The sequence below is a fragment of the Symphalangus syndactylus genome, chromosome 9, assembly GCF_028878055.3.
Source record: "Symphalangus syndactylus isolate Jambi chromosome 9, NHGRI_mSymSyn1-v2.1_pri, whole genome shotgun sequence".
NCBI lineage: Eukaryota > Metazoa > Chordata > Mammalia > Primates > Hylobatidae > Symphalangus > Symphalangus syndactylus.
Window position 1 is genome coordinate 60792843 of NC_072431.2, and position 13589 is coordinate 60806431.

The following is a 13589-nucleotide window of genomic DNA, read 5'->3' on the forward strand; positions in this document are numbered from 1 at the left end:
GAAATAAAAGAAAAGGCTGGGCGTGGTGGCTCACATCTGTAATCCCAGCACTTTGAGAGGCCAAGGCGGGTGGATCACCTGAGGTCAGGAGTTTGAGACCAGCCTGGCCAATATGGTGAAACCCCATCTCTACTAAAAATGCAAAAATTAGCCAGGCCTGGTGGCGAGAGCCTGTAATCCCAGCTACTGAGGAGACAGGCAGGAGAATTGCTTGAACCCAGGAGGCAGAGGTTGCAGTGAGCCAAAATGACGCCACTGCACTCCAGTCTGGGCAACAAGAGTGAAACTTCGTCTCAAAAAATATAATAAATGGAAAAAAAATAGCAAATGTATATTGAGCACCAACTAAGTGCAAAATCCAAAGGATTCCAAGGCCCATTGCTAGGCACTGGGGATGGTGGTGGGCAAGACACAGTTCTTGCCTTCAGGGGGCTCCAGGTCTGAGCAGGAACAGGATCGGGAAGAGCAGCACAGCCTGCTGTGTGGGCACCTGACCCAGGCCTCTGCGAAGGCAAGCGCCGAGCTGAACTCAGGTGGCTCAGGAGAACAAGAGTGCCCAGAAAGCGAGCTGGGGAGGGAGGAGGTGCCCTGCCATGGCCTCAGAGCCTGTTAATCAGGGGACTGGAGTCTCAAAGGCCACAGGGTAGAGGCTGGAATGGAGAGACATGGGGGACCTTTGAGTTTGTGGAAGGGGACAAGGCTCCTGCCTTGCCATGCAGACCAGAGGTGATGGTGGCCTGAGTTAGTGCAGAAGCAAGTGGGGACAGGGAGAAGTAGGGGAGAGTCCAATGACGTGGAGGTGGGAGAACTCACACGACCTGAAGGGGAGGGGACTCATGGGTGGCAGCAGTGGAGTGGGTGAGGGAACCCTTCTGAGACGGCTGACCCAGGTGGTGGAGCAGGAATGCAAGGGAAGGTGACAGATTTGGCTGTGGGCCTGGTGAAGTGGAGGGCCCTAGGCATGTGTGCTGGGAAGAGAGATCAAGGCTGAAGGTGATGATGGGGTCATCAGGCTGCCCTGGTCCTTGGAACTATGGGAGTAGATGAAATCAGTCAGGGAGGAGCATAGAGAGGAGAGGGACCCAGACAGAACCCTGAGAATTGCGTATCGAGGGGACAGAAAATTGGGGGACAAGCAGGCAGACTCACTGGAGCCAAGGAACAAGGTTTCCTGGTGGAAGGAGGGGTCCCCGACGACAGGGCTGAAGGCTGAAACATCCTGTGGATTTAGGAGCTGGGTTTAGGCGGGTGAATCACCTGAGGTCAGGAGTTGGAGACCAGCCTGGCCAACATGGCGACACCCCGTCTCTCCTAAAAAATATATACAAAAATTTGGTGGGCGCCTGTAATCCCAGCTACTTGGGAGGCTGAGGCAGAAGAATTGCTTGAACTCAGGAGGTGGAGGTTGCAGTGAGCCAAGATTATGCCATTGCACTCCAGCCTGGATGACGAGCGAAACTCTATCTCAAAAAGAAGCTATTATAGGCCAGGTATGGTGGCTCACCCCAGTAATCTCAACATTTTGGGAGGCTGAGGCCGGCAGATCACTTGATGCCAGGGGTTCGAGACCAGTCTGACCAACATGGTGAAACCCTGTCTCTACTAAAAATACAAAAATTAGCCAGGCATGGTGGCCCGTGCCTGTAATCCCGGTTACTTGGGAGGCTGAGGCATGAGAATCGCTGGAACTCAGGAGGCGGACGTTACAGTGAGCCAAGATGGCACCACTGCACTCCAGCCTGGGCAACAAAGCAAGACTCTGTCTCATAAATATGAGAGAGAGAGAAGAAAGAGAGAGAGAGAGGAGAGAGAGAGAGAGAGAAAGAGAAGGAGGAAGGGAGGGAGGGAAGGAAGGAAGGAATGAAGGAAGGAAAGGAAGGGAGGGAAGGGAGGAAGGGAGGGGAAAAAAATGAAGGAAGTGAGGGAGGGAGGGAAGGGGGAGGAAGAGAGGGAGGGAAGGAAGGGAGGGAGGAAGGGAGAGAAAGAAAAGAGAAAAAGGGAGGGAGGGAGGGAAAGAAAAGCAAGCAAGCTATTCTGTGTTTGGTTAGGAAACCAACTCTGAAAAGCACTGGCAATTATGACTTGCATTTTGCTTCTGTCTGAGCATGCTGGATAAATATGCCTGGGGGGGTGGCGGCATCAGTAATGGGCACAGGAAGCTTTCTCAAGGATGAGTGAAGTCGCTGCAAGAGAGAATTCAACAAGCAAAGGACTCCTTTGCTGAAAGCATGTTCATCTATGATGCAAACTACTGCCATTTACAAAGTGTTTTCTTCCTGTTTTGTTTTTGTTTTTGTTTTTGTTTTTTTTGAGACAGAGTCTTGCTCTCTGGCCCAGGCTGGAGTGCAATGGCGTGATCTTGGCTCATTGCAACCTCCGCCTCCCAGGTTCAAGCGATTCTTCTGCCTCAGCCTCCCCAGTAGCTGGGACTACAGGTGTGTGCTACCATGCCTGGCTAATTTTTGTATTTTTAGTAGATACGGGGTTTTACCAGTTGACCTGGCTGGTCTTAACTCCGGGCCTCAGGTGATCGGCCTCTCAAAGTGCTGGGATTACAGGCGTGAGCCACTGAGATTCATTTTACCAAGAACTCCATGTTGGAAAGCCATAACATGATTGCTTTTTGAGGACTTTACCCCTGAAATTCAAATGATCCCTCACCCATAGCCATTGATGGGGGTGGCGGGAGGAGGGCCAGTAAGGAACCCTGGGATTTGCTCATGCCCATGTTAGGGCCTAACCTGCCTTTTAGGTCAGTAACCCGGAGGGGGAAACCTGGTTTATTAGACTAAGTGTCCTCCTGGTTTCATTCTGGCTGTCAGCAGTAGCCTGTAAAATACAACTCGAAGTGTAGATGGATTTAACCTGGCGTCCGTAACATCTACTCTTCCAATTGTCATAAAATGTGGGCTGGCTGACATGAGTGGAATTTTTCCTGCGTTTGGATAAATGTGTCACGGTCCAATGCTGTTGTGACAGATGGAAAAATCCTATGTAGGGCACGCAGCAGCCTACCCGGCACGGAGGAAGGACTCCAAGGGACCGTCTGGCACCGCGGGGCTGATAGGAACCCATCTTGTCTGTCTGTGAATTATTCATGTGCTGCACTTCCTGAAAAGAACGCTCCTGTTTGACTACCTCGCTTGTAAAACCGCAGAGAATTCACTGTTAAGGGTGAGAGGCTCCCTGCAGTAGGGAGTGGAAGGGGCCAGGGCACAGCAGAAACTCTTTGCTGCTGTCTGCGAACAGCATGAGAAGGACAGCGCGCTGCACTGGAGTTGGGACCCCAGGGGTCTTGCTGGGCCTGTGAGTGGCAGTGCGCTCTGGGTGACAACCCCCAATTAGCTCAGTGCAAGCTCTTCATGGTGCCATCCAACACCCTGGGCAGGGGCCAGGCAAGGTGGCTCATGCCTCTATGCCCAGCACTTTGGGAGGCTGAGGTGGGAGGATCACTTGAGCCCAGGAGTTCGAGACCAGCAGAGGCAACATAGCGAGACCCATCTCTATTTTTTTTAACAATTTAAAAATTAGCTGGACATTGTGGCACATGCCTGTAATCCCAGTGCTTTGAGAGGCTGAGAGAGGATTGCATGAGGCCAGGAGTTTAAGACCAGTCTGGGCAATACAGGAAGACTCTATCTCTAAAAAAGATTTTTTTTTTTTTTTTTGACCGGGCACGGTGGCTCACACCTATCATCCCAGCACTTTAGGAGGCCGAGACGGGCGGATCACCTGAGGTCAGGAGTTGACCAGCCCGGCCATCATGGTGAAACCCGGTCTCTACTAAACATACAAAAAAGTAGCCAGGCTAGTGGCGTGCACCTGTAGCTCGGGAGGCTGAGACAGGAGAATCGTTTCAACCCCGGGGGCAGGGGTTGCAGTGAGCCGAGATGGCACCACTGCACTCCAGCCTGGGCGACAGGGCAAAACTCCCTCTCAAAAAACAAAAAAATTTTTTTAATTACCACGGTGTGGTGGCTCCTGCCTGTAGCCTCAGCACTTTGGGTGACTGAGGGCAGAGTATCACTCGAGCTTAGGAATTCGAGGCTGCATTGAACCATGATCGCACCACTGCAGTCCAGCCTGGGCGACAGAGCCAGACCCTGTCTCAAAAAAAAAAAAAAAAAATCCTGTGAAAACTCGGGCGTGGCCAGACGGATTCTCCCCTCCCCACCTTCCTTTCTCCTCCACTGCCTACCTGGCACCCGCCTGCCCTGTCCCCACTCCCCACCCCTCCACGCAGCCAGCGTCCAATGCTGGGCACACCCCGAGGCTCACCCTGCCAAGCCCGGGGCTCCCCTTTTGCGCCCGGACCCAGGGGCAGGGAAAGCCCAGATAGTGGTCTGTGGGTAGCTGGACCCCCGATGGGGCGAGGGGGGCCTCGCCTTGACTCCCAGAGCTGGGGCCGGGAACAGGAGCTGGGGCAGGAGGAATGCGCGCGGGTCAGGGTCTTCCCACCTCCCCTGCTCCTCCCCCTCGCGCGATCCCGGGGTGGTTCCAGGTGAGGCGGGGACCCCCACCCCCCCACTCTCCGAGAAGGCGCCGCCAGCCCCTCCCCTCCCGGCCCGGTGGGTGACGTGGCCGCGGCTCCCCCGCGGGCGGGTCACGTGTTGGCGGCGCCTGGTTGCCTTGGCAGCGGCTGCGGCGGCCGCGGGGGCGGGGTGGAGGCGGGGCCGGGGGACCCCGCACGACCGGCGGAAGGAGGGAGGGGGCCACGCTCGGCGCCCCGGCCGGGCCACTGGGCCACAGGCCACGCGGCCACGCAGTCCAAGCGGGAGCCGAGCCGGGCGGGGCGAGGGCAGCTCCGGTGAGTGTGGCGGCGCGGGGGCCTGGCGCGGGGAGCGGGGTCCCTGCGGCTGGGGGTGCTGGAATTGGACTGGGGACGATCGTCGGGGAAGGGGACGACTGTAGGCTGCCGGGGCGCGGTCACTACCCATCCGGGGTTGGTGACCTCCACCCCGCGGGATCCCTGGCGGGGTGCGGCGCCCAGAGGATCAAGGTCGGGGGCACAGCCGGGTCCGGACACCCGGGCGTCCCTGGGGGAGGGACAGGGATGAAGGCTGGCGCCCCTGGGAGGCCCCCTCCCAGTGCGCCTGCTGGAGAGAGACACTCGCCATTGCCGGTGCCCCAGATGCTTAGAGGAAGTCAAACTCCAAGACCGCCCTCTGGAAATGTGTCCAATAGGCCAGCCAGGAAGAAAAGCTCATCTCTAGAGAGGGGATCGCATTATTCTACAAGACCTGTTTTTTCTGACTGCTCGTTAAAGCAAAAAAAAAAAAAAAAAAGCAACCCCACAAGGTTCAGTCCCGGAGCATCCTCTAGGGTCTGTGCCACCTAACAGAAGTACAGGGCTCCATCCTGCCCCACCCCACCCCCTGCCTGGGATCCAGTGTGAGGCCCAGACTCTGTCCCTCCCCCTGGGCCACCGGGCCTGGCACACACAGTTGGCATTGGGAACATAAAGGATGAATTTGAACCCCCTCCTGGGCTGCTCCTTCGAGACCTGCAGACCTGTCTCAAGACCCAGCTCCAGGCAGACAGACATCGTTTCCTCCACAACCCCACCCACTCTGGGGACATCTGCAGGGCCTCACCGATGGGGCATGGGAGGCCTGGCGGCTCCCAGGAAGCCACCCTCAGCCCTCACTGCCCTGAGCTCTTCACCTCCACTCTCAGACCTGAGCCCAGCCCACCTTACTGATGGGGCGTTCACGCTTCCTTCCTTTGGAGGCCACCAGGCTCTCCCTTGTGTCCCACTCCTGCCAGTCGGCCAGCCATTGCCCTGGGTTGAACTGTGGTCCCAAACCAGAATGATCTAGCAGTGCCCAGACCGTTCCACTCACCAATTTCTTCCATTCTCCCGTGGCTGGGCGCCCAGTCATGCTGCCCAGACCCTCTGGCTCATTCCACAGCCCCAGGCTCCAAGTGTCTTCCACCCACATCTCCCTGCCCCTCCACCCCCCAGGTGGCAGCCAGCCTTCCCTCCATATCTCCTGGACAAGGAAAGCCACCCCACACGTACACCTGAAGTGGCCTTCCTGTCTTTCAGAATCCTTCCATGCAGGCAGCGTCTTGTCTTTGAGGAAAGGTCCCTCTTTTTTGAAATTCTTTTTAGAGGCCAGGCACAGTGGTTCACGCCTGTAATCTCAGCACTTTGGGAAGCCAAGGTGGGTGGATCACTTGAGCTCAGGGGTTCTAGACCAGCCTGGCCAACATAGCAAAACCCTATCTCTACCGAAAATACCAAAAATTAGCCAGGCATGGTGGCACACCATGGGACCTGTAGTCCCAGTTACTCGGGAGGTTGAGGCGGGAGGATCGCTTGAGCCTGGGAGGTAGAGTTTGCAGGGAGCCGAGATTGCGCCAGTGCACTACAGCCTTGGCAACACAGCAGGACCCCATTTCAAAAAAAATTATTTTTAGAGACAGTGTCTTACTGTGTTGCCTAGGCTGGTCTCCAGCTCCTGGCCTCAGGTGATCCTCCCACCTTGGCCTCACAAAACACTGGGATTACAGGCATGAGGCACTTTGGCCTGCAAAGGGCCGCTGTGTCACCTCCCTGGTGTTACCTGCGGGCACCTTTTCCTGGCCTCAGTGTGAGGCAGCCAGTCCTCTGCTCCCTGCCCTCCATTGAAGCCTTTAGCTCAGTGGATGAGGATTGCCCTGACCTCTTTTTTTTTTTTTTTTTGAGATGGAGTCTCGCTCTGTTGCCCAGGCTGGAGTGCAGTGGTGTGCTCTCGGCTCACTGCAACCTCTGCCACCACACCCGGCTATTTTTTTTTTTTTTTTAAGACAGAGTCTCACTCCGTCACCCAGGCTGGGGTGCCATGGTACAATCTCAGCTCATTGCAACCTCTGCCTCCTGGGCTCAAGCGATTCTCCTGCTTCAGCCTCCTGAGTAACTGGGATTACAGACGCCCACCACCACGTCCAGTTAATTTTTGTATTTTTAGTAGAGACAGGGTTCCACCATGTTGTCCAGGCTGGTCTCAAACTCCTGACCTCTAGTAATCCGCCGCCTCGGCCTCCCAAAGTGCCGGGATGACAGGTGTGAGCCACTGCTCCTGACCCACATCCCCTTATCTTGCTCCCCTACTGGGAGGCCATGAATTCTGGCCTCTTTCATCTTGGATCCTTAAGTATCAAGTGTGCTAAGCACCTGTGTGATGGAGGAGGGAGGACAGAGGGAGCAAAGTTTAGCGTCTCACCCCTCCAGTCTCTGTATACTGCAGTCATCAGACCTGCATGCTGAATTCTGTTAACTATGTGGGTGGGGGGAGAGGAAAAATGCAGTTTCCAAATTACAGCATTTTCCATTATGTGGAGCTAACCTATGGATTGCAGCGTTTCTCTGAATTTTCCCCAAGGGAAGTAACATCTCAGGGATGGAAGTGCTTGGACGTGGTGCTGCTGGCTGCGGATGTGCACAAGGAGATGGGACGGAGAGCCTGAGTTGGCATTCGTATAAATGACCTGGTAATTGGCATCCCCTGGCAGAAATAGCACAGAACTGTTCCCAGGGGTCTTGTTGGCCAGGGAAGGCTGTGGCTTTGTAGCCTTGTTGAGAACAAAGGGAAAGGCGACACTGTTTTCCACCTCGAGCACTTTCCTGCGTAATTTCCAAATTAGGGCATTTTCAATTATGGGGGGCTCGACTCTGGCATGGATGGACTAAGTTTGGGGCATTTCCTCAGCTGCTGACCCTGTTAAGCACCCCCCACTGCACTCATCCACCCCAGCCACACTCCCTGGGACCTAGAAACACGGATCTGTGTGTAACAGCCTGATGTAGACTTTCCATGGGGCCTATGTGGGCCTGGACATAGAAGTTTCTTCTCTTTTCTTCTCTTCTCTTTTTCTTTTTCTTTTCTTTTTTTGAGACGGAGTCCTGCCCTGTTACCCAGGCTGGAGTGCAGTGGCGCAATCTTGGCTTGCCGCAACCTCTGCCTCCTGGGTTCAAGCGATTCTCTTGCCTCAGCCTCCCAAGTAGCCGGGATTACAGGCGCCCGCCACCACGCCTGGCTAATTTTTGTATTTGTAGTGGAGACGGGGTTTCACCATGTTGGCCAGGCTGGAAAAGTCACTTTTTTTGATACCAAGTAAACCACAAGGTGCCTGTGCCCTTGAAGCATGCCCTGCAGATTAATTAGAACTGGATCCTGGCGTGTGGCCGAGAAGCCCAGCTCCTTGGGACACACGCGACCGCCAATCCCCTACTTAGTGGAGATTTAGGTTTAAATTCACAAATCTTGACAGATCCATCCTTCTGATGTTTAATCCATGTTAGTCAAACCAGATGTTTACCAGGTGTGAGTCCAGGCATCTCCGCCGTCTGTTTCTCCTTAAAATGTGGTCATGTGAGTTGGTAGATTTCATTTTTCATCTTGCTAAAAGTTTGCCTTGTAGCTTGGATGTGGCTTTAGTTATGTAAGTCCAATATTTTTCTTGGGGTGAACTATACTGATCAAAATTTAAGTTGAAGGCCAGGCGTGGTGGCTCACACCTGTAATCCCATCACTTTGGGAGGCTGAGGCGGGCGGATCACCTGAGGTCCGGAGTTCAAGACCAGCCTGGCCAACATGGTGAAACCCTGTTTCTACTAAAAATATAAAACTTAGCCAGGCATGGTGGCGCATGCCTGTAATCCCAGCTACTCGGGAGGCTGAGGCAGGAGAACGGCTTCAACCTGGGAGGCAGAGGTTGCAGTGAGCCGAAATTGCGCCACTTTACTCCAGCCTGGGTGACAGAGTGAGACTGTCTCAAAAAATAAATAAATTTTAAAAAATAATAAAATGTAAGTTGGATCTGTGAAACTAGCAGCTACTTGGAAATGTTTATTCCATGGCTGGCACCTGGACGTTGGAAGAAGTCTTTCGTCTTCAGATGCATTATCTTATTCAAAAGCCCTAGAGGTGAGGCCGGGTGCAGTGGCCCACACCTGTAATCCCAGCACTTTGGGAGACGTAAGAGGGAGGATCACTTGAGGCTAGGAGTTCAAGACCAGCCTGGGCAATATAGTGAGATTCCTGTCTCTAGGAAAAATTAAAAAACTAGCAGGCATGGTCCTGTGCTTGTGATCCTAGCTCCTCAGGAGGCTGAGGCAGAAGGATCCCTTGAACCTAGGAGTTCAAGGCTGCAGTGGGCTATGATCGTACCACTGCACTCCAGCCTGGGCAACAGAATGAGACTCTGTCTCTATTTTTAAAAAAAAAGTAGGCTGGACGTGGTGGCTCACACCTGTAATCCCAGCACTTTGGGAGTCCAAGGCAGGTGGATCACCTGAGGTCAGGAGTTCGAGACCAGCCTGGCCAACATGGTGACACTCCATCTCTACTAAGAATACAAAAATTAGCCAAGTGTGGTGGCAGCCGCCTGTAGTCCCAGGTACTTGGGAGGCTGAGGCAGGAGAATGGCGTGAACCCGGGAGGCGGAGCTTGCAGTGAGCCGAGATTGCGCCACTGCACTCCAGCCTGGGCGACAGAGCAAGACTCCGTCTCAAAAAAAAAAAAAAAACAAACAAACAAAGAAACATAACTTTAGGTCCTGGGCACTTTCTAAACCCCTGCTCTCTGGCGTGGGCTGTATATGGCAGCCTCTGCAGGTTGAATGGGCTTGGAGTCTAGCTCTTCCAGGCCGCAGTAACCTAGGATGTCTGAGCATGTCTCTCTCCCACCCTCAGCCTGGCTCCCACCATGAGCGCTGAGCTCAATGTGCCTATCGACCCCTCTGCTCCTGCCTGCCCTGAGCCCGGCCACAAGGGCATGGATTACCGGGACTGGGTCCGCCGCAGCTACCTGGAACTGGTCACCTCTAACCACCACTCGGTACAGGCCCTGTCGTGGCGGAAGCTCTACCTGAGCAGGGCCAAGCTGAAGGCCTCCAGCAGGACCTCCGCCCTCCTCTCCGGCTTTGCCATGGTGAGTATGGGCGCCAGGTAAGGAGCACACTGGTCAGATGGGCTTTGCTAACTGAGGTCCTGGGATGCCTCGGTAACCAAAGCATTCCCTCTAGTCTCTGGCGGCCAGGATGGACCAGTAGGAAGCATCTTCCCAAGTCCCAGCTCCTCTAAGGATGACTCCATCAATGCGAGTGGGGGCGCTGGGAGTTGCCAGGGGCTCCCAGCTCTAGAATCTTCAGAAAGCCCACTCTGTCCTGTTCACATCAAGTATTTGCTTAGCAAGGAGGGAAGTTGGTGTGGGGTAATTATAGTAGCTCAGGTGCAGTGACTCACACCTGTAATCCCAGCACTTTGGGAGGCCAAGGCGGGAGGATAGCTTGAGGCCAGGAGTTTGAGACCAGCCTGGGCAACACAGCGAGACCCCTGTCTTTACAAAAATAAAATAATTAGCCAGACGTGGTGGCGCACACCTATAGCCCCAGCTACTTGGGAGGCTGAGGCAGGAGGATCACTTGAGCCCAGGAGGCGGAGGCCTCAATGAGTTATGATCTCACAGCTGCACTCCAGCCTGGACGTCAGAGTGAGACCCCATCTCTAAAAAGAAAAAATAAAATTTATTTATTTTGGCCAGGCGCAGTGGCTCACGCCTGTAATCTCAACACTTTGGGAGGCCAAAATGGGTGGATCACTTGAGATCAGGAGTTCGAGACCAGCCTGGCCAACATGGTGAAACACCATCTCTACTAAAAGTACAAAAAAATTAGCTGGGTATGGTGGCAGGCGCCTGTAATCCCAGCTACTCGGGAGGCTGAGACACAAGAATCACTTGAACCTGGGAGGCCGGAGGTTGCAGTGAGCCAAGGTCACACCACTATACTCCAGCTGGTCAAGAGTGAGACTTTGTCTCGAAATAAATAGATTAATTAATTAAAAAGAAAATCAAATCAAAGTGCTGCATGGTACGGGGTTTCCTGGAGAAAGGTGCCCATGTCTGCCCCGTCTCAGGCACCACCCAAAAGTTTGGAGCTCTCAGGGATCTCTGAGCAGGGCCTCAGGGATTGATTGGGGTTGGATCAGTTTAGCCCAGTTAGCAATGCAGACGTTCCTGGAATGTGGCCTCCAGGGTGACAAAGCACAGCTTTTGGCCTGGCTCCAGGGGCCGCCTTCCCTCTTGAGTCATCCCCTAGGACAAGAGTCAGTTTTGGACAAAGCTGCGGCTCTGACAAGGGGCCCATCTCCTGTTGGCTCCAAAGCCGCTGACCCACACCCCTGGAAGGAATTGTCCCAGAGGTTAAGGACTCACAGTGAGGACACAACAGTGTGCCATCCTCCTGCCTCAGCCTCCTGAGTAGCTGGAATTATAGGCACGTGCCACCATGCCTGGCTAATTTTTTTTTTTTTTTTAGAGACAAGTTCTCTGCTCTGTTGCCTAGGCTGGAGTGCGGGGATGCAATCATGGCTTACTGCAGTCTTGAACTCTCAAGTGATTTTCCCACCTCGGCCTCCCAATCTGCTAGCATTACACCTTGTCCAGCCTGTTTCCTTATGTGAAAACAATTATTGTTTTTCTTTGTTTTTGTTTTTGTTTTGAGATGGAGTCTTGCTCTGTCACCCAGGCTGGAGTGCAGTGGTGTGATTTCAGCTCACTGGAACCTCCGCCTCCTGGATTCAAGGGATTCTTCCGCCTCAGCCTCCCAAGTAGCTGGGACTACAGGCACACGTCACCACACCCGGCTAATTTTTGTATTCTTAGTAGAGATAGGGTTTCACCATGTTGGTCAGGCTGGGCTCAGACTCCTGACCTCAGGTGATCTGCCACCCTCAGCCTCCCAAAGTGCTGGGATTACAGGCAGGAGCCACCATGCCAGGCCTCAATTGTTTTTCTGTAGGCCAGAGCCTCAATTGTTAGATTGATGGTGCAATTTAAAAGAAAAATCTGGCTGGGCATGGTGGCTCACTCCTGTAATCCCAGCACTTTGGGAGGCTGAGGCGGGCAGATCACCTGGTCAGGAGTTCGAGACCAGCCTGGCCAACACGGTGAAACCCCATCTCTCCTAAAAATACAAAAATTAGCTGGACGTGGCAGCAGGTGCCTGTAATCCCAGCTACTCCGGAGGCTGAGATGGAGAATTGCTTGAACCTGGGAGGCAGAGGTTGCACTGAGCCGAGATTGCGCCACTGCACTCCAGCCTGGGCCACAGAGCGAGACTGCATCTCAAAAAAAAAAAGAGGTGGCTCTTGCTATGTTGCCCACGCTGGCTTTTTTTTTCTTTAATTATTGTTATTTTTTTCTTCACCTTATACCAAGGGAGAAATATTGTTGTTTCATTTTGTTTTCTTCCCCCAAGTATTTTTGACCTGCGGTTGGTTGAATCTGCAGATGTGGAACTCACAGATACAGAGCACCAGCTGCAGTGGGAAGCAAGTGAACTGTCTGGCGTGGAGCTGAGCCTCGGGGGAGCCGCAGTGCACCTGCTTGATTAGATTAGTATAGCACCATCAGGTCAGATCGTTCTTCACACTGCAGGGCAGCCTGGGAAAAATAAGTGACAAATACAAATCATCAGAAACTGTAGCTGAGTCGGGGCAGGGCCCTGGGAACAGGGAAAGGTACAGATTGCTAGGTAGAGTTCGCCTCTATAGTGTGTCTTCCCTCATTAGAATTGCAAAGCTGTTCCTTTGTCTAGCAACACGTGCTTATGCCTAACCTGAAGCTTAGTTCTTGATGCGTATTCTTCCCCCAACACAGAGAACCAGTGATCTGAGGCCCCACCTCATAAAACCTCTGCATAGGCCAGGCAGGGTGGCTCACGCCTGTAATCCTAGCACTTTGGGAGGCTGAGACGGGCGGATCACTTGAGGTCAGGAGTTCCAGATCAGCCTGGCCAACATGGGGAAACCCTGTCTCTACTAAAAATATGAAAAGGAGGGCCGGGCGCCCTGGCTCACGCCTGTAATCCCAGCACTTTGGGAGGCCAAGGTGAGCAGATCACTTGAGGTCAGGAGTTGGAGACCAGCCTGGCCGATCTGGTGAAACACTGTCTCTACTAAAAATACAAGAATTAGGCCGGGCACAGTGGCTCACACCTGTAATCGGAGCACTTTGGGAGGCCGAGGCAGGCGGATCATGAGGTCAGGAGATGGAGACCATCCTAGCTAACACGGTGAAACCCCGTCTCTACTAAAAAATATGAAAATTAGCCATGCGTGGTGGCACACGCCTGTAGGCCCAGCTACTCGGGAGGCTGAGGCACGAGACTCACTTGAACCCGGGAGGCAAAGGTTGCAGTGAGCTGAGATCGCTCTACTGCACTCCAGCCTCGGCGGCAGAGCAGGACTCCATCTCAAAAAACAAAAAAAACCAAAAAAACAAAAATTAGCCAGGCGTGGTGGCTGGCACCTGTAACCCCAGCTTCTCGGGAGGCTGAAGCGGGAGGATCACTTGAACCCGGGAAGGGGAAGTTGGAGTGAGCCGGGATCATGCCACTGCACTCCACCCTGGGCAACAGAGCAAGACTCAGTCTCAAAAAAAAAAAAAAAAATTAGCCATGGTGGCGCATGCCTGTAGTCCCAGCTACTGGGGAAACTGAGGAAGGAGAATCGCTTGAACCCGGGAAGCAGAAGTTGCAGTGAGCCAAGACAGTGCCACTGCACTCCAGCCTGGGCAACAGAGCGAGACTGTCTCATTAAA

The 13589-nt window shown here is 53.7% G+C and overlaps 1 protein-coding gene across 7 annotated transcripts in view; it reads left to right on the plus strand.

Moving 5' to 3' along the window:
* ORAI2 (ORAI calcium release-activated calcium modulator 2) overlaps positions 1-13589 on the plus strand; it is a 46010-nt gene that overhangs the window by 25568 nt on the left and 6853 nt on the right. For 2 of the 7 annotated variants that reach the window (XM_055292733.2, XM_055292734.2), the window contains one exon: positions 9680-9917. In XM_055292733.2, the coding sequence (XP_055148708.1) occupies positions 9693-9917 (225 nt within the window). In that variant the 5' untranslated portion in view covers positions 9680-9692. Of the gene's footprint in view, positions 1-2998; positions 3175-4659; positions 4812-7367; positions 7477-9679; positions 9918-13589 lie in introns of those variants that run through there. The other 5 variants (XM_063646322.1, XM_055292729.2, XM_055292730.2 and 2 more) reach the window with 5 other exon arrangements.